This window comes from Fringilla coelebs (assembly GCF_963513975.1).
Source record: "Fringilla coelebs genome assembly, chromosome: 17".
Lineage (NCBI taxonomy): Eukaryota > Metazoa > Chordata > Aves > Passeriformes > Fringillidae > Fringilla > Fringilla coelebs.
In genome coordinates, this window is record NC_140043.1 from 1,703,206 (window position 1) to 1,722,423 (window position 19,218).

Consider the following 19,218-nt stretch of genomic DNA (forward strand, 5'->3'; position numbering starts at 1 on the left):
TCACTCTGCTGCTGCTCCAGCCAGTCCAGAGAGCTTGTGTAGAGGAAAGGGAAGCTTCTGAGAGGCAGTGTGACACTCCCAGCACCTGGGTATCCTTTCCTGCCATAGAACCCACTGTTCACCCCTGCCTTCCCTAGCCTCACCTCGGGAAACAATTTCCTCGCCAATTGCTCTTGTCACAAACCTGACCACAGATGCTGACTTCACCCAGTCTGCACCAGTGGCTACCCTGTGTCCTCCCAGGAGGATGAAGGTGTTTCCAGAGGGGAATTTGGCCCACCATGCCCCTCACCACTGCTCAGCAGTGTAGCACAGAGCTCCCACCTGAGGGTCCAGCAGCAACACAGTTCCAAGAGCTCTCTGGGACTTTGCAGTGGTGCAGGTCCCGTAGCAGCCTGCTTTCCAGATGGAGACCTTCTTCCAGGAGGTGAAGACTCCACATAAGCAGGTCTTGTCTCCGGCCGCTGAATCACAGCAGCATCATCCCCATGGGGAGGGAACACCCACACATGATGCAAATGGCAGGGGGCCTCAGCCCTGAATTTCCAAATGCCTCCTTGGTCCTCGTAGCCCTGATCTTGTGTTTGTCTCCTCCAGCACCATCCTTCCCCACCGTAAGGCCGCCCACAAGCTCTTCCAACACCCTGAAAGATCTCAGAAATACTCCAGGTTCCTCCCCAGCTTCCTCTAACGCACCCCAAGCCCCACACTCATCAACTGAGGACAGCACAAACACAACCACTGCCATTCAGAAAGCTGCAGCCCCAAAAGGAAAGTGTTTTATTTCTCTTAATTTGGAAACTGGTTTGAAAGAACAAAGCAAAAGCTTTGCTTTCTGAGTCAATGGGAACACTGCAAACACCAGTCCAGTAACTCTGGGCTGAGGCCTGAAATGTTCCTTTAATACAGATGATGCTGGCCAGCATAGAGATAAACAAATTGAGATAATGCTGATACCAGCCTGGAGGAGACTCTGGGAAGGGTCTGCCTAAGAGGTTGTTTCTGCCTTGACAACACACAGAAGCATTCTTGGAATTGCTCCCCCCCAGTTATATCATCTAGACACAAGGTCACCCTCACATAGCAGGGCTCTGTGTGCTCAGTGCTCAGCCCAGCCTTGGTTCAGTGATGGCCTCAGCATCACTGCAAGATATTCCTGGCAGGTGACCATGCTCCATCAGCTCCCAGCTGAGCCAGATGCAGCTGACACTGCTCTGAGGATCCTGAGGATCTGAGAGCCATCCCTAGGCTCCAAACCATCCCCTCTGCTGGGCTTTGCCTGCCCCAGCTCTAATCTAAGTGTCTCAGCAATTTCTTCTACTCTTGTAGCCTCTTCCTGACACAATACAAAGCAAATGCATGGACAGTCTGTTATTTAGAGGGAAGTCAGAGGAAAAACTCTGGGAGGTGAACAGCAGATTTGCTCTTTCAGGAAAAAGCTTTCTCAGCCTCAGCTTCCTTCTGCTGCAGCTTCCGAATCAGCTCCAGCAAATTCATCTGTAGAGTCAGTTCCTGCAAAGGGAGAAAAATGTTTGTGCAAAGAGATGATTCCATTCCCTGCTGCAGGAAGCAGGAAGGACTGGCCTGTACCACCTCCCCAACAGCTCTTGTTGTTAGGGAATTACAAAAAAAATCAACCAGGCAGCTAAAAACCAAATGCTTTATCTTGTTCAGGTGTTTCTCTAAAACATGGAGCAGTGACATCTTACCAGACCTGCTGCAAACTGTGGCTGTCTTAGGAATCCCAGCACTTGAGGATTCTTTAAGGATCCAGAGAGGCTCCTTCTTCTTGACCATGATAAATGTGCTAGGGGCTATGAGGGCTGGCAGGCTGAGGAGGGGCAGCAGCCCCAGAAAAGGTTCTCCAGGCCCCTACCCACACCCCCCACAGCATCTCCCAACTTCCTGACCCTTTCCCAGCAGAGAAGGACAGGAAGAGGAGGCTTCACTTTGGGAACCCTCTAAGTGGGATCCAAGGCAGGTGCAACATATGGCTGTGCTGGTGCATCAAATTCCCTGCAAGCATTTCATTCCCTGTTTCTGGAAAATTCCCTTTTCCAGGACCACAATTTATTGGAGACATCAACATTAGCTCACAGTTCCTTTGCCACCTGTTCATTCTTTAATTATATCTAGTTCAGAGACAACATGGTGGAGCCAATAATTTGTGAGTGTAGGTCTGTGACTCAGCCCTGCAGACACAGAGCTATGGAAATAAAAATCTATTTTTGTAAGACTATATCCTCTGCACAAGGAAGCGTTTCATACAGACTGGGGGGAAAACACATCAGCTGATGGGAACCGCGTGAACAGATTCCAGCAGGGATTTCATGGTGGCACTCACAGGCACAAGCCAAGATCCGGGTTGGGCTTGGCACCTATCCTAAAGGCAAACATACACAACCCAGCAAAGAGGAACCCTAATAAGGCTTATTGCTTACAAAAACAACATGAAGGGCAGGGCAGGAGGGAGAGAACAGGCTCTCTGCATTATACAACTGCGGAATAGGAACACTGAAAAAAATGAGAGGCTTGTTCAAGGCTCCACAACTGGGAATCATACGAGTGGGTGTTAGAAAATGCCTGTTAAGCTTCATTTAAGCTGTCTTTTCTCAGCAGTAGGTTTTTATCAAAGTGACATTTAATCAGCTGAAAAAACAGAGTTAAGAACAGCCTGCCTCTGTGTTCCCTGCAAACTTGTATGGCCTTACAAGAAGACTTGGAAATTTTGAGTTTTTTTGTTCCTGTGGTGGCAGGAACAAAGGACATAAAGAAATAAATAAATTAATAAGGACAATGTGGACAAATCCAGGTGATTCCTCAGATAGTTTGAGAGCAAATGCCCTGGGGAAACTGGGAACAATTCTTTAATCACAGCTTGAGATCATCAGCTCCAGCAAGTCACATGCCAGAATGAACAAGGTGCCTAATAAACAGTCTTGAAGTCAGTTTTCATAGCTAAGCTGAATATAAATGCAGTAAATGAATTCTTTTAGTGCTTTTCAGACCCATTTGAGAGTCACAGGACTGCAGGCTGTTGCCACAGTGTTTTGCTCCTCCACAATGGAAAGAAATACTGCAGGAAGTTGGGAATGCTGCCAAATGGTACCTGGGTTTTTGCTCTTTAGTTATGAAGTGAGTACAAGTTCTGTCCAGTGCACATCACCCACCAGCAGGGAGGCAAAGGACGAATTGTTCTGGCTGACACACCATCCCCAATTTATCTACAGCGAGATTTTTTTAAAAAATTGAAGATACCAACCCAAGAGCACTGTCAAACAATCACGGAATGGTTTGGGTAGGAAGGGATTTTTAAAGGCCATCCATTCCCACCCCCTACCATGGGTAGGCACACCTTCCACTATCCCAGGCTGCTCCAAGCCCCATCCAGCCTGGCTTTGAACACTTCCAGGGATACAGGGGCAGCCACAGCTGCTCTGGGTAACCTGTGCCTTACCAGCCTTCCAGAGAATAATTTCTCCCCAGTATCCCACCTAAGCGTGCCCTCTGGCAGTGGGAAGCCATTCCCCCTTGTCCTGTCACTCCAAGCTCTGTCAAACAGCTCGCCTGCCGTGCTCAAACACCAACCTGGGGGTTGGTGGTGATGTAGAAGCCAGACACCCCGGCCTTCTCCAGCGTGCTCTGCTGGTCGATTACTTTTTGGTCCAATTCCAAGACTATCTTCTCATCCATCATTCGCTGTTCCTCTCGGATCTGTTGCTCCATAGCCTGAAAAACATTAAAGTCAACGGGAAAGTGGAGTATCTGCGTTCCTCCCATCTTTTTCTCATCTCTAAAATTTTTACTTGGAACCCAAGAGCAACCAGGCCCTGAATCTCTCCTGATGAGTGCAAGGACAGCAGTGGGCAACCAGCACAGCCCCAGGTCTTAACACCTCCACCTGCAAAGCTGCCACTCAAGAAAATGCAGGGAAGTCACGGGAACAGCCTGCTCTCTGAGTGTTTGGAGGTCAGGAAAGACCATGAAGAGAGACCACAGTGTCTGAATCACTTTCTCTGACGAGTCACCACCTGAGCTATGGCTGAGGTCAGCCCAAGAACTATGCACCCCTCTCAGGTGAGGCTGAAGGTTATTCCTTGGAGGAATAACCTAGGCCACTGAAGCTCATCAAGATGGCTCCCTGGACACTAATATGGAACTGGAGCTGTAAACCCCATACAGATCCTATTTATTTGTGAAAGGATCTGAATGCTGGGCTCTATTTTTGACAGACTGAGAACATCATGAAAGAAGGACTATGCCAGAATAGCTCCAACCAGGAGGACACGGCCACTCCTGCCTCACCAACATCTGCCCAGACTTCAGCAGAGAGTTTCTGTGCTGCCTTCAGAGAAGAATGGGGCCCAGCAAACAAAGGCATGCTGGAAATCAGGAGTGGAAGCAGAGAGCAGGACTGCAGGGGACAAGCAGAGAACAGAACAAGTAAAGAGCCCCATGTGTGCAGAGGTGATACAACCTCATCAGACTGCACTGAACAGCAGACTTCCTTTGCAAGCCACAGGGAACACCAGGAATCATCAAACCTCATCAAAAAACAATGACAGGCTCATTTTTGTAGGGTGGGCAGCAGAGTGAAGGGGCAGATTCTGCTGCTCTGCTCAGGTGAGACCCCACCTACAGAGCTGCCTCCAGCTCTGGGGGCCTAGGACAGGAAGGACATGGAGCTGCTAGAGCAAGTCCAGAGGAGGGCAAGGAGATGCTCCAACGGCTGAAGCTTCTGTGTGACCTTAGAGCCCCTTCCAGTGCCTAAAGGGGCTCCAAGAGAGATGGAGAGGGGCTTGGGACAAGGGATGGAGTGACACAACAAGGGGGAACGGCTTCAAATGGAGAGGGCAGAATTAGATTAGATGTTAAGAGGGAACTCTTCCCTGTGAGGATGATGACACACTGACAAAAGTTGTCCAGAGAAGCTGTGGCTGCCCCATCCCTGGAAGTGTCCAAGGCTAGGTTTGGATGGGGCTTGGAGCAACCTAGGATAGTGGCAGGTATCCCCACCCATGGCAGGATGTGGGACTGGATGAACTTGAAGGTCCCTTCCAACCCAAACCATTCCATGATTCCGTGCTTTTCCTGCAAGAAGTAGGAAATAAATAAACCATTAGAGAGCATCCAAAGGAAGGCAACAAATATGGTGAAGGGCTTTGAGGGGAAACCATATGAGGAGCAGATGGTCTGTTCAGCTGGAGGAGACTGAGGGGAGACTTACTGAAATTAAAACTTTCTTGAAAGGGTAAGAGGAGGGGCCTACACAAGTCTGTTCTCTGTGGTGATCAGTCACAGGACCGGTGGGAATGACTTGAAGTTGTGTCAGGGAGGGTTAGGCTGGATATCAGAGAAAGGTTCTTCCCCCAGAGGGTGCTGGCACTGCCCAGGCTGCCCAGGGAATGGGCACGGCCCCGAGGCTGCCAGAGCTCCAGGAGCCTTTGGCCAGCGCTGCCAGGGATGGACAGGGTGGGGTTGTTGGGGGTCTGGGCAGGGACAGGAGCTGCACTGGATGGCCCTTGTAGGTTTCTTCTGACTCAGCTTATTCTGTGATCCTGTGAAAAGCCACAAGTTTCATCATTTCATCCATGCAATGCTGCCCCTTTGTAAGAGAGAACACAGGCACATGTTCAGCTGGAAACATCCATGTAGTTAAACTATCCCCACTGCACGGAAAGGCAGAAGTCACAAACCCCAGTGGCTGGTGGTTAAAATAGCCTTGGAGGGGAGCTGAACATCTCCACCCTGCCAAAATTCCTGGTGAAAATTCAGAATTTGTGTGACAGAACTCTTGGCCATGAACAGTCTGGGGAAGGGCTGAGGTGTGTCTGCAGCAAGGGTGTCAAGACCCAGGACATCCCTCTGGCTGTCCTGAGCAGCCAAGACCTGTGCCAGGGGTCTCAGAGACCCTGGCACAGAGCCCAAGATGCCTGTGGTTTTCATTATGACCCATGGAGCAAGTCAGCAACCTTAGATGAAGATCTGCAAGCCGTGAAAGTTTAAGTAGAATGATGGTGAATTTATAATGGGGTGAGAAAAAGTAGATTTTGGGGTTTTTAGAATGGAGGTTCAGGGGGCAAGATGGAGGAATCTGGGCGTGTCCTGCCTTTCTCCTTCTTCTTCTTGGCCTCCATCTTCTGCTGTGATGTTGGCACTTTTAGATTGGTTTAGAGTAGAAGCTCACTGTCTAACACAGCTGATAGGGATTGGAAAGTGATTGTAAACATTGTACACATAGTTTTTAGTACAAAGACATAACACCGCCCTGGGGGCAGGCAGAGTGCCTTGGGCTGTCTTGCTGAGCAGATCTCAGCAGGACAGGAGAAAATATCTTATAGATAAAGAACAACAAACAACCTTGAGACCGAGAACTGAAGAGCTCTGACTCCTTCTTCGAGTGCTGGGCTAGGAAAAGAAACTTTCAAACTTTTCTTGGGGTCACTCAGATCAGCAAGAGGCCCCGGGACACAAGAGTATCCATGGGTCTCTGGAAAAGGTGTGACCTAACAAAGAGCAGCTATCACTGACATGGGGCAGGAGCTAACTCTTGGAAGCTCTCCTGGATGTAGAGCTCACAATTAGCACATCACAGTGAGAAACCTTCACAGAACCACCTGCAATTAAGGAGGATGCAGAACTCGGATCCACTAGAAGGTGACTACACAAAAGCTGCTCCAGAGGAAACATTCAGGGCAGGATCTCATGGCAATAAATGAGAAGAAACTCATGACAACTCTAGCCCCAACAGAAGGCAAGGCAGAGTGATGACTGCTCCTTCACCAAAGGATGCTGAGGAACGAACCTAGGCAAGCTCTGTCCTCATACTTTCTTCTGTCCAGGGGTTCAATCCCTTTGTGGGAGACACAACAGAATAAAATGCCTCATTCCCCAGATCTTCCTTCCTCCCACCCACCTCAGTGTGCCATTGACTCCTTCACTTACTATGCTGGAGGACTGACTTTCTTTGGGCTTGAACAAAAGACCCAAATTTAGGTGCTCCACATTGTGTACTGCTGGCATCTAATTCTGGGTTAGAGAAAAGTGCCGTATCTTGGAAGAATCTGAGGCACACAAGTTTTGCTTCAGCCCTGCGGGCCAAGGACCCTCCATGATGGGCTAAGCTTTTCTAAATGCCAGAGGTTCCACTGAGGAGCCAAACATCTAAAACATACACCTTGTATTACCTGTCCTGGGAGACCTATCCCAAGCTATCACATGGGAGCTGGTCATGGAAACCTTTAACCACAGAGGGCACCTCCAATTACACACATATCAGACATAACAGAGATGATCAATCTGTTCCCAAAATGCTCTACAGCAGAATTGCCAGAGGATAAAGTGAAAGAAGTGACTCTATTAACACCTGGGAGAGGAAAACAGGAGAATGGTAGAGGGCAGGTGAGAGGAAGTTGCACAGCATGTAAGACAAGGAGAAGTGACACATATCTGGGCAATTTAATGAAATACTGGAAGCATTTAAAACAGGCAGTAGAGATTACTGCTGCAAGTCTAAGTTACTCAGAGACAGAAGTAACAAGGAGAGGTACCAGAGGTCCAGCCTGGCTTTAGTTACCTTGACAGGACATGAGGAACGTGGAAACACCAAAGAATGCAACAACAGCAAGCACTGACAGGGTGCTTGCCATGGGCCAAGGCAGGAAACTGTTCTTTCACCTAACGTGGACCACATTTCAACTCCACTGATTAACACAACCGGCTACTTGCCATTTTCTTACATTACAAAACTGCCTCCATCTATCACCAAGAGGTAACACAAAGCCTTCTGGGACTGAATATTTTTGAAATGCCTTGGGATACTCTCAGAAACTCTCACTGTAATTATAAAACTCGAGGTGTTTCCTCCTTATCAGTGGTACTCCTATAGGACAGGTACACCTATCCTATACAGGCTTCAGCCCATCAGATAATGATGGATCATTAAAGTACTGTGGAGAGCATTGCCTTTGGAGCAGGCTCCTGAGCTTCCACAATTCTCAGATGACATCAGCGATGGCAAGTGCTGGCGCCCCTACCTTGAGGGGACAAAAGGCAGAGTGACAGGAGGAGGTCTCTAGACTGAAGTGGGGGAACTAGGTCTGTACTAGCAAGGCCAGCTAGGACAGCTGGTGTCTCCTGAGGCTGCAGGATACGAATAGCCAAACCCTCTGGAGATGCTGCAGAGCTCCTGCAGCAACACGGCCGTGAGAGCCCTGGGAAGGGACACAGCTCTGCACCCCTGCCACCCCCACCTGCAGCCCAGTCCCTCTCACCTCCATCTCGCGCTGTTGGGCTGCACGGAGTAGTGGCAAGTTGTGGGGCCTGCAGCACTGCTGGGCCTCCTTGTGCCGATGGAACAGCTCCTGCTTCAGCCCTGCCAGGGTCACGGGGGGCTCAGGAGGGCACGCTGCTGCCAGGTGCTCCCAGTGCCACCCCTCCTTCCCCCAGTGTCCCCGCCACAACGTGCAATGTCATTCCCTGTAGCTCCCTTATACCCTCACAACCCACCCCCACGTCAGCCCAAACCTGCCTTTCCAGTGCCACCCCCAAACCCCCCCAACCTGTCCCTCTCAGCGCCATCCCCAGCCCCCAGTGTCCCTATCACAGTTCCCCAGTGCCCTCTAGTGTCACCCGCAGTGTCCTCCACTATCTCACAACCTGCCCCCTCTCTATCACCCCCCTTCCCCCCCCAGTGCCATCCCCAAATCCCCACTGCCTCCCCAACCTGTCCCCCCAACGTCCCACTCCCCAGTACCCTCCGAACCCCCTCCCCACCCCAGAGACGCCCCAGGCCCGTCTCCCCCCGCAGGGTCTCCATCACTTCCCTGGAGTGCCACCCCCATTTCTCCTGAGCAGTCCACCCCCGCTGTCCCCCCAGTGCCCCAGGACGGCCGCCCTTGTGGCCCTCGCCCGAGCGCTCCCCTCTCCAGTCCCCTCAGTGGCCCGGTACTCCCCCCACGGTGGCCCCGGTACCGCGGTGCTCGCTGTGCAGCTGCCGCCGCTGGCTGTACAGGTTCTTCTCGGTGAGGTGCTGGATCTCCAGCAGCCCCTGCACGATCTCGAACACGGTCCCGTCCAGCAGCGCCAGGGCCAGCTCGGACAACGTCGTGTACGAGAGGCGCTGCTGGCAGGCACTGCGGGCACAAACCGGGTCAGCGCCGGCACCGGCCGCGGCCCCTGGCCCCCCTCGGGCTCCGCTCACCTGGGCAGCGCCTTGACAAGCGTCTGCAACTCGGCCAGCAGCCGGTAGTGCCGCTCCTGCTGCCGGGACAGCACCTCCTGCTGCTGCTGCTCGGCCGCCTCGAACCCGCCGGACCGCGCCATCGCCATCGCCCCCGCGCGCCCCCGTCCCCTCACCCTCACCGCCCTCCTGCGCTCTGCGCCTGCGCAGGGCCGCGCAGCCTCTCCCGCCTGCCACAATTTGCGCATGCGTGGGGCCACCCCACGGCTCCCCGCCCCCGAGAAGCTCAAGCCCGGCCCTCCGGCCTTCACAAGCCCCGCCCCCGGAGACAGCCAATCCCGGCCCAGCTCTCCCCGTGACCACGCCCATTGCCCCGCCCCCGCCGGTCCCTGCTGCAGGCGGCCGCGGGGCGCGCCCGGGCCCGGCGGGGATTTCCGGGCGGCTCCACCGCGGCCCGGCCCGGCCCACGGGCCGCACGGGGAGGAATCTCGGACTGACCCCTGCTCCAGCTTGGAAGCACCTACAGATGTTTTAAATGACGTTATCAGGAGCGTTTCAGACGTATTTTGTCCGCTTTGGAGTGGATGAGTCAAAAGTGGGTGACAGGGTGGCTTCAGCTACGGCCAAAAATGTGGTGCGTCCCCAGCGCTGGGGGGATCGCACTCTGTGAAGTAATTCCAGCCTGTGAGGTGGGGAACATCCCCTATGGACACTGCGCCAGGGTCATGCTGGGCAATGTTTGTGGATGCTCTGGAAAGGATGAGGTTGCACGGCTGCCCAGATCCCTTCCGATCCCTGAAATCACTTGGGGTGTTGCATGCTGGGGTGGTGATGGGTCCTTCCCGTGCACGCTGGGCTGTTGGAGATGAGAGGTGGAGAAGGATGAGCTGTGCATTCATGGCAGCAGAGCACAGGAAAAGGTTCCTGGCTTGAATTAGTAAGAAGAAAGATTCATTGAAATGGATTAAAAATGCCTTTAAAAAATACTTTCAGAAAGTATTTAAATGCCTTTTAAAAGTCCTGTTAAAATACTGGATTTAATAGGACTTCAAAGCCTACAGAAGCTGCAGTGCTGCTCAAGGGGACTGGAAATAGCAGAGAGAACACAGAGCATCTCCAGCAAAATGGGGTATCCTGAAAACATCCCTGAACTGAAATTACTTTCTTTCCCTCAGTTCAATGCCTTAAATTTCCATTCAAGGATCTCTAAATCCTAAGTGCTGGAGAGGCTTTGGATGGGCTGACTGCAGATCTCTCTATGCCTGGGCTACTTAGACCTTATGGAGTTAACCCTGCTGTGTCCATCTGTCCAGCCTGTCCCCTGCCCATCCTTCCCCCAGCCCGGTAGCAACACCTCCATGGAATGATTTCCTCAGGAACCACCACGAGGTTTTGTTTGCTGTGCTGGAGCAGCGAGAGGCTGAGTGCTGCCGCTGCTGCTGAGCTGCGGGTGATGGGTCCTTTAAAACAGAGCTGTGAGCTGTGCTGCCCAGCTTCCACTGGGGCAGTAGCCTGGATCAGGATGAAGGCATGCCAAACACTTTGTCATACTCCTACATGAAGATTTGATGGCAGCTTTTGCTAAATATCCCCTTCTGTGTGTCACCTGCTGTCACAGAGTTTTGCTGTCCCAAAACCCCAGTAGCACAACCCAAAATCCCATTGATAGCCAGTGACAAAGGCTTCCCTGAAACACGACCAGACCGGCTGCCTCCCCTGGCACGGCCGCCTGCACTGTGAGGATGCAAAAACCACCTGCCTCGTCCCCTTCGGTGTCACAGCCTGATGGGCATGGCACAGTAAATGCAGCCTCTGCCTTTCCTTTGCTGCTCTCACGGCTTCACTGGGCTCCTGCTCCCTGCCCAAGGCTGTTTCAAGGGGCTCTCAAGCCTGGGGGAGTGTGGCTGTGGGCACCCTGAGCAGCAGCAGGCTGGAGCACCATCTGGTGCCCGTGCGCCCGGGTGAAGGCGGAGGGAGGGGGCGGCCCGGGCCTCTGCTCTGCCACGGACATTCCTCTGCCTTCCTTTGTGCTGCAGGAAATCTGCGCTTCCTCCCTCGCCGGCGCTGCTCCCGGCTCAATCGCTACCAGATGTGGCTCCCATGCATTTCTCATTAGCCCGGCAGCTCCGGGCGCTGCCTCTGCCGGCTGCAGGGCTGGCGACACGATCGCTGCGATCCTGGGGCTCCCGCGGGGAGGCGGGATCGGAGCCGGTGTGTGCTCCATGAGGCACCCGGAGCTTTGCCCTGGGACCACCGCTGGGCCGGGATGCTGGTGGGGATGCAGGGTGAGCTCTCTGTGGGGATGCAGCTGGGACCGGGTCCTCTGCCGGGACCTGCACGAGTGCCATGGCGACGGAGGGACATGGGGTTTGGGCTGGAGGAAGGAGCTCAGTGAGCTGGACTGCAGCTGGGTCAGCCACTGGGGACAATCTGCAGCCCTAGGCTGGCTCTGGGAATGTAGGAGAGATGGGTGGGTGGCACACATGGGGACTGGTGCTGGAGAGCACGGTGACCTGGGGTGTCCCACGCTCTGTATGTCCGGCAGGGAGTACATCGAGATATGTTGGGATGGAGGCTCTTGGGGGTGGGTTCAGGCTGAGGTGGGGTAGTCCCTGACCAGCTAACAGTGTTTGCAGTGGTGCCACAAGCAGTTCAGGTGCCACAGCATGGGTTGGGGGAAACATGGGTACTTCCTGAGCTCCCTAGAAGATGCCAGCACCAAGGACGAAACCATGGCTGCTGGACCCAGGGGCTTAAGAGCAGAAACAACCCTGCAGTTGGGTGGTGATGCCCAGAAAGAGCCTTAACTAAGCCTGGATTGAACTATAAAGAGACAGACAGACAGACCTGAGAAAGCTCCTCTGTCACTTTCTCACCCTGTCACTTTCTCACCCTCTCACATGGAGTGAGAGTGGCTGGGGAAGAGCCCAGTGGGACTCTCCCTGCTGGGCAGGATGAGGCCAGAATTGGGTGCTCATGGCCATGGGACCTCTGCATTGGGAGAGTGAGATGTTCCTTGCCTTGGCACAGAGGTATCTGTGGCTGATCTTGTCCTTCTGCTGCTTCTTGAGTCCCCAAACCAGCTGTGGGGCTTTCCTCATGCTGCTGGTGCAGAGGAGGCTGGGTGGAAGCAGGGGGACAAGAAATACAACAGGAATGGAGTGTCTGTGGAGCCTGGTGCATGGGGGTATATCGCCATGGGGAATAATCTCTGAGAACCCTGAGCACACACCTTCCTGCAGGAGATGTCCGTGCAAGCCTGGAGTCCCTGGGAGAGCTGCCACATCACCATGGCTCTGAGTCACCACTCCAGAGCTGGGAGAGGCCTCCCCAACCTTTGGTGAGCGTGGTGTCACTGGACAGCCAGCTGTCACTGAAAGAGGCCAATGCGCTGCCAATTCTGCCACAAACATGGCTTTACTGCCTTTCCTGTGGAGTCAGGGACAGGTCAGCATCAGCTGGTCCTTGGGCTGCCAGCAGCTCTGCTGCCATGGCAGCGGTGTGGCCCGGGATGGCCTGGGCTGGTGGCAGGAGTGCAGCGCAGCCCAAGGTACATGCCTGCAGTCAGTCCCTGCCTGGAGCCTGAGCCAGGGCTGGAGCCAGGGTTTTCCTGAAGCAGCAACCCCCTGCAGGGCCAGGTCTGGGGGCCTGCTCTCCTCGAGGCTGGATCTGTCTCTTCTCAGCCAGCTTGGCTTGGATGGTTTCCTCAAGTCTCCTCCAACTCCTCTTTGGACCCTCTAAGAGCTGCACCAGCCCTCAGGGGTAGGGGCTCCAGCAGCAGCCCTCTGACTCCACTCTGCACTGCTCCATGGTCATCCACCACACTGGCTTTGCCACCTGTCCTGGCCTTGCCCCTTCCTTTTTTCAGGCCACTTTAACCTTTTGTGGGCTCTCACCTCATCCCCTGGGCAAGGGGAGGGCATGGCTGTGACTGCCAGAGCCTCAGCCTCAGGCTCACCGGATTTATTCCAATTTAAACACTTCAGAGTAAAAGTGTTTCCCCTGCTCTGGCCTCTGGAGCTGAATATGAACGGGAATTTCACCCCTGAGCTGCAGCTAAAATAAGACCTGGATCGAGGTGGTCGCTGGCTCCTGGAGGTGCCTGGAGAAGCCCAGACGCTCTCCTGCCGCCTGGCTGCTGCTACAGCTGGGACACCCAGGGCTCCTAGGCTGGGAGGGCAGCATGCATCTTTGGAAACTGTCAGAAAACATGTCCAGGCTGTGGTTGTCTGGGCCAAGCTCCATGGAGACTCAGAGGAGATGCCGCAGCCACGTGTCCTGAGTGCACATCATTCCTGGGATGGCACATGGATGTTCAGCCAGGGTAGATTCATGTGGGTTGTGGCTCAGCAGCTCAGTAGCATCTCCTGTCTTTGTCACCTGCAGAGAGAAGGGTGTCAGGTCTGTTTGAGGTGAGGTGCATTGTCTGTATCACTCCATGGACAGCACCCTGCCTGGGGAGCCTGGGCAAGGGGCAGGAGCTGCTTCCCCTGGGCTGGCCAGAGAGGCTCCCAGCTGGTGCAGGTGCTCCCAGGTCCCTGCACAGGGCTTCATCAGCAAGAATGACCTCGGATGAGACTGAAGTGTGTGGGTTTGGCTGGGAGTTGTGTGCAGGGGCCGTGAGCTGCAAGAGGTGAGTGCAAAGCATGTACAGGATGCAAGTGACACAGGAGGCTGCAGGGGACACACAGGATGCAGCGGGACATAAATTCACTGAGCTGAGAAGGAGGTGAGGGATGTAAGGGATGTAAAGGATGCTTAAAGGGCTGGAGCAGGCTATTAATAATGCAAGACATGTGAGGAAGCTGCAAGGGATTCAGAGAGTGCAACGGGATGTAAGAGTTACAATGGGATGTAAAGGATCCAAGGGATGCAAGAGATGTAAAGGATATGACTGTATGCAGGGGTTGCAGCAGCCTGGAGCCAACCCCTTCTATCCCTTGGCTGGGGCTGCCCAGCTGGCCCCTGTGTCCCTCTGAGTCTGCAGCCTGACTTTGAGCAGGGGCAGGGACTCCAGCTTGTGGGTCCTGGGGTCCCCCTTGCTGTGCCACTACAGTCACCACCTGAGCAGGGGACAGCTGCAGGCTGCACTCCCTTCCCCTCAGGATATTTTCGGGGTCTCCAAGCCCCTCAGGGTGACAAAACACCCGTCCCAACGAGGTGGCTGTGGCTTCTCTGCTGCAGACAAGGGGCCCATTCAGCCCCACGCCCCGACCCCTGCCCTGCATCCTGTGCAGCTCCTCGGGGGGAGCGTGGCCAGCCCCCGGCAGCAGCCAGGGCCGATCATGTGGCTCCTAATGAAATCCAGATCCGGGCAGAGCGTTGACATTGAGCAGTGATTTGTGCTCCCACCCAGACTAAACACGGGCAGGCGCGATGCGGCCGGGAGCACAGGCTGGGGACGAATCAGGTACCCGGAGCCTCTGCCTGACTTCTGCCTGATTATTCTCCTCTCCTGCTCAAAACTCTTGGAGAGAGTGCCCTCGTGCTTTCCTGCAAAAATATGGATTTTTCCCAAATGATGCTTGCAGAGGCTAAAATAAAATCTCAGGTTCTTGGATTTGCCCAGCGATGGCTCTGTGTGTTAGAAGTCCCTTTGCTCTCTGCAGCTCATTGCGGCCAGGGTCCTGAATCATGTGGAAACACTTCCACTGCTACATGGGTGAGGGAGAGTCTAAAATGGAGCCGAGGCGGGTTTGCAGAGTGTGGCCGGGAGGTGCGACATGCCCTGCGATGCCCGCAGCGGGGTCCGGCCACGGCCCCTCCCTGCGCACACCTGAGCACGCTCCCTGTGCCCGCCGAGCGCACCTCGATGGAACCCCATCCTCTGGATGGACGGGTGGGGCTGCACTGGCACCCACCTCGATGGAACCCCATCCTCTGGATGGATGGGTGGGGCTGCACTGGCACCCACCTGGATGGAACCCCATCCTCTGGATGGACAGTCAGGGCTGCACTGGCACTCACCTCGATGGAACCCCATCCTCTGGATGGACGGGCAGGGCTGCACTGGAGACCACCTGGATGGAACCCCATCCTCTGGATGGACGGGCAGGGCTGCACTGGCACCCACCTCGATGGAACCCCATCCTCTGGATGGACAGGCGGGGCTGCACTGGCACCCTGGAGGTCTCCTTGAGCTGAAGGTGCATCCCCACTTTGAAGGCCATGTAATGCATGGCAGTGCAGGACAGGGCAGAGGAGGTGACCAGCCCTGAGTGCCCATCGGTGGGGACAAAATGGCTTTAGAGAGCTCCTGCTTGAAGAGCCTGGAGCTGCTGCTTGCATGGTTCTGGGAGGTGAAGTCCCTGCCAGACATCCTGCTGCCGTGCTTCCCTGCAAGTCTGTGCTGGAGCCCCCTGAAGCCCAGATCCTCAGGGAAGGACCCAGAACAGCTCTTGTTGGATTCAGCAGTACAAAACCTGGTTTGTGGGCACGGTGTTGAGAGGTGCCTGGGTGGCACTGCCATGATGCCAGCAGGAACGGGGCTGGCACCTGGGTGCTGTGGGCAGGCTTAGTCTCACCTCAAGGTCCTCACCTTCAGCTCCTGGAGCTTAGAAAAACAGGTAAGTACATAAGTTTTTGAGTATATATACATATTGTGTTTGTGTGTGTATATATATATATATTACTGTATAAATAAAATGACAGAAGTGTATAAATCTATGTTAAAAATGTGGAAGTATATGTACCATGTACTGTGGGAGTATCTAGGAGAGTGTAGGTGTCTATATACAAAAATAAATATAGAAATAGAAAAACATTTACTCCTCGAGTGTATAGGAGTGCATTCAAATACATTTTTTATTATGTTACATTTATATATATTAAAATTATATACAACATATACTCCTATACATTCCAGGAATAAAAAAAAAGAATATATATTGACTTATAAAAATTATGTTTATAATATATACACGTATTTTTGTGTGAGTGCATATACTCCTGGAGTATCTATTTCTATCAGTGTCCTGTGTTTTGAGGCATCTTGGGCACAGGGTGCAGAGACAAACCACTCCCCACCCTCCTTCCCCCTTTCCTCATAAGGAAAAAGGCTGCAAATGCCCAGCCAGAGGCTCCACCATCCCAAGGCAAAGCTGTGGGAGCTGGGTCAAGGTGTCTGTGCCGTGCCAGGCCTGGCGTTGCAGGGTCCCAGAGCCACCGGCCAAGCTCACAGGGACCCCTGGGGCACAGGTTTCTCCTTCCTCCTGGATGCTGATGCTGGAGCTGCCATCCCACAGGAGCACAGGGCCCATCCTTGGCTCTGCAGGTTTGGTGCTACTTGTGTCAGGAGCTGCTGGGCACTGGGACAGCACAACAGCAGCAGCTGGTGGCCTGCAAAAGGCTTCTATTTCTTGCCACCAAAACAGCACCAGAGCCCTCCCCAAACACCAGGTGTCCCCAAGAGATGCTGATGAGGATGCCGATGGCTGTGGTGAGGAATGGGAAATGATTCTGGCAGTGTTGCAGGGACTGCACCTCTTTGGGGTCCCTGCTGGGGTGATCCAGGTAGCCTGGCAGCGGAGAGCCCAGTGCCAGGTGGGTGCTGGCTGCATGAGGACATCACCCATATGGCCTGGGGACATGGCAGAGTCCCCAGCGTGGCCATCCCTGGAGCCAAGTGTCCTGGGGAAGGAAGTCAGGATCCTGCATGCAAAGAAGGAAAAGGTCATTTCCCCACCTATAACATAGCCACAAGAAGTGTCATCTGCTTGTATATTTATATTCCTATAATTCTGATGGACGTGCCCAAACCCCTTCACATTCCCCCATCCAGCATGAAATTCCCTCTGACACTGCCATCCCCCTTCCTAGTGAACACTGAGAGAGAAATTTCCTATATAGTTTTGAGAGCTCTGGTTTGTCTCCTGTGTGTTTCGTTCTCATTGGAGTTTCCCTTCTGGGTTTATTTTTGGTAGGGCTTGAAACAGGAAATGAATTGTTGGCAGCAGGCTGGCTTTTATTGCTGCTCGCTGGCCAAGCCCAAAACACATGCTGTTGTCCAACCCCACAGCTCCTTCTCTGCTTTGGGAAATCAGGAGGAAAGGGGAGGAAGATCAGTGTTGCAGTGTTGGTGGAGGAGAGGATAAGCCCAAAGTGTCACCTTGCTCCTCTGATGCTATGGATGATATGCTGGCGGAACGGAGGGCTGGTGGCTCCATCACAGCCACTCCCACAACTTCTCCTCAGCCATGGCCACTGTGTTGTCACCAAAAGCCCTACCTGTCTGTCAGGGAAGGTGGATCCTGCTCTATCTCTGGGGAAGCAGAACACCTGATTTCTCCACATTATGGCTGGCTTCAGCTGGTTTTTCCTTGAGGTCAAAGTTTTCTGCCTGCCCAAAACAGCCCTGAAAAGCAGTTCAGAACAGCAAGTATGTATCATTTCCTGGTGGAACTCGCAGCTGCAGGAAAATTGTTTGATGGTTTTCAGCCTCTGCTGATTTGTAAACCCCTGAACAAGACCTCCTCACTGGTGTCTGTCCTGGGGAGCTGTCAGTCAGAGGTATCCACCATGCAGTGGTGGGAAGAAAGCCTGCAAGATGCCTGGAAAAGAGATTCATTAGCCCTTCCTGATACTGAGGTGTGGCAATGCCTCATCCATGTCCTTCACATCGATGGCATCACAGGACGTTATTGGAAGATTCTGAGCTGTCTGAGCTGAAAGGACCCTGTTGAAAAGACCCTGGAAGCAACAGAGAACCTCAGGGTGGACATCAGCTCCTTGTTTTTCCTCAGAGTGAGGCAAAGCCCATAGTGGGAGCTGCTGGGAAGGACTCAGGCAGATGTCTGAAGAAAGGGTCCAGATGTGGTCTCCTTGTTCAAGAGGGATGTGAAGAAACTGGAGAGGCCTGGACAAGGGATATCAACATGCTCATGGAGCTGGCACACATTGCACCAGGAGGAGGGGGCAGGGCTGGGCTGAGGGAAAGATTCTGAGAGCAGTCAGTGACTAAGGTTACAGAATCACAGAATATCCTGAGCTGAAGGGACCCACAAGGACCATCCAGTGCAGCTCTTGGCCCTGCACAGACACCCCAACAATCCCACCTTGTGCATCCCTGGCAGCACTGTCCAAATGCTCCTGTACCTCTGGCAGCCTTGGGGCAAGGACCGTTCCCTGGGGAGCCTGGGCAGTGCCCAGCACCCTCTTGAGGTGTTAATCCCTGTTAATCAGCTTAAATTTCCCCTAACACAGCCTCACAATAAAGTTGAACCCTTCTTGGTGGTGCCGAATGATGCAATGGGGTAAACAGTCACCAGCTGAAGCTTGGGAAGATTCAGGCTCAATCTTGGAATAAAATTCCTCTCCAGGAGAGTGATCCTGGAACAGTCAAAGGGAGCTGGGGCATCTCCACCCTTGGAGAATCCCAAGACTTAGCCTGATACTGTCACGGCCACCCTGACATGACGCTTGGGCTGGAGCCTCTGGTGACCTGCCTGCCTGTCTGTGACATAGGGGTTTTGCACTTATCCATGGGCTGCTCACCTGCAGCTCTCCTCTGGCTGGCTCGGACTGTGATTGGAGCCCACGGATGGGCTTATGCCTGTGTGATCCTCAGCTGTGCCAGGATAGCTGGAGGACGGGGACAGTTACAGTGCCCACCTTTCCTAAGGCACCAGCCCCAGCTTTGCTGCCTGCATGAGTGAGAAAGTGACCCCAGAGGAGGCTGGGGCAATTCCCAAATTCAACTTCCTGGGCCACCATCATGAGTGTCACGGGGGCTCCCCTGAGTGCTCTTCAGCACTGACATGAAGAGATGTGTTTAAGGACCCTGTGGTGTCTGTGACAAACCTTGCCTCTTAAACTGTATTTAATTTTGCACTTTTATTGCCTGGATTAAACTCCTTTACTTCTCTTTTTCTGCACCCCAGGACTAGTTTCAGTCACTGTCCTTCATCTTCCCAAAATAAAACCTGAAGGAAAGGGGAGAGAGAGTGAAGGAACTCTGAAAGGTGACCAGGAGCCTGTGAAACAATGCTGTGATGTCATTCTTCAGCTTTGTGTTATGTGATGGTGATATGGAACCAGAC

At 53.5% G+C, this 19,218-nt stretch overlaps 1 protein-coding gene across 1 annotated transcript; it reads right to left on the reverse strand.

Annotated features, from left to right (window-relative positions):
- Nucleotides 1–751: 751 nt before the first annotated feature.
- On the reverse strand, nucleotides 752–9,347 carry DGCR6 (DiGeorge syndrome critical region gene 6). Its single transcript, XM_084217287.1, has 5 exons — nucleotides 9,203–9,347; nucleotides 8,974–9,134; nucleotides 8,274–8,374; nucleotides 3,589–3,729; nucleotides 752–1,512 (listed from the first exon to the last, which is right to left on the reverse strand). The coding sequence occupies exons 1-5, from the start codon at nucleotides 9,328–9,330 to the stop codon at nucleotides 1,429–1,431; spliced, it is 615 nt and encodes a 204-aa protein (XP_084073413.1). The 5' UTR covers nucleotides 9,331–9,347; the 3' UTR covers nucleotides 752–1,428.
- Nucleotides 9,348–19,218: the final 9,871 nt, after the last annotated feature.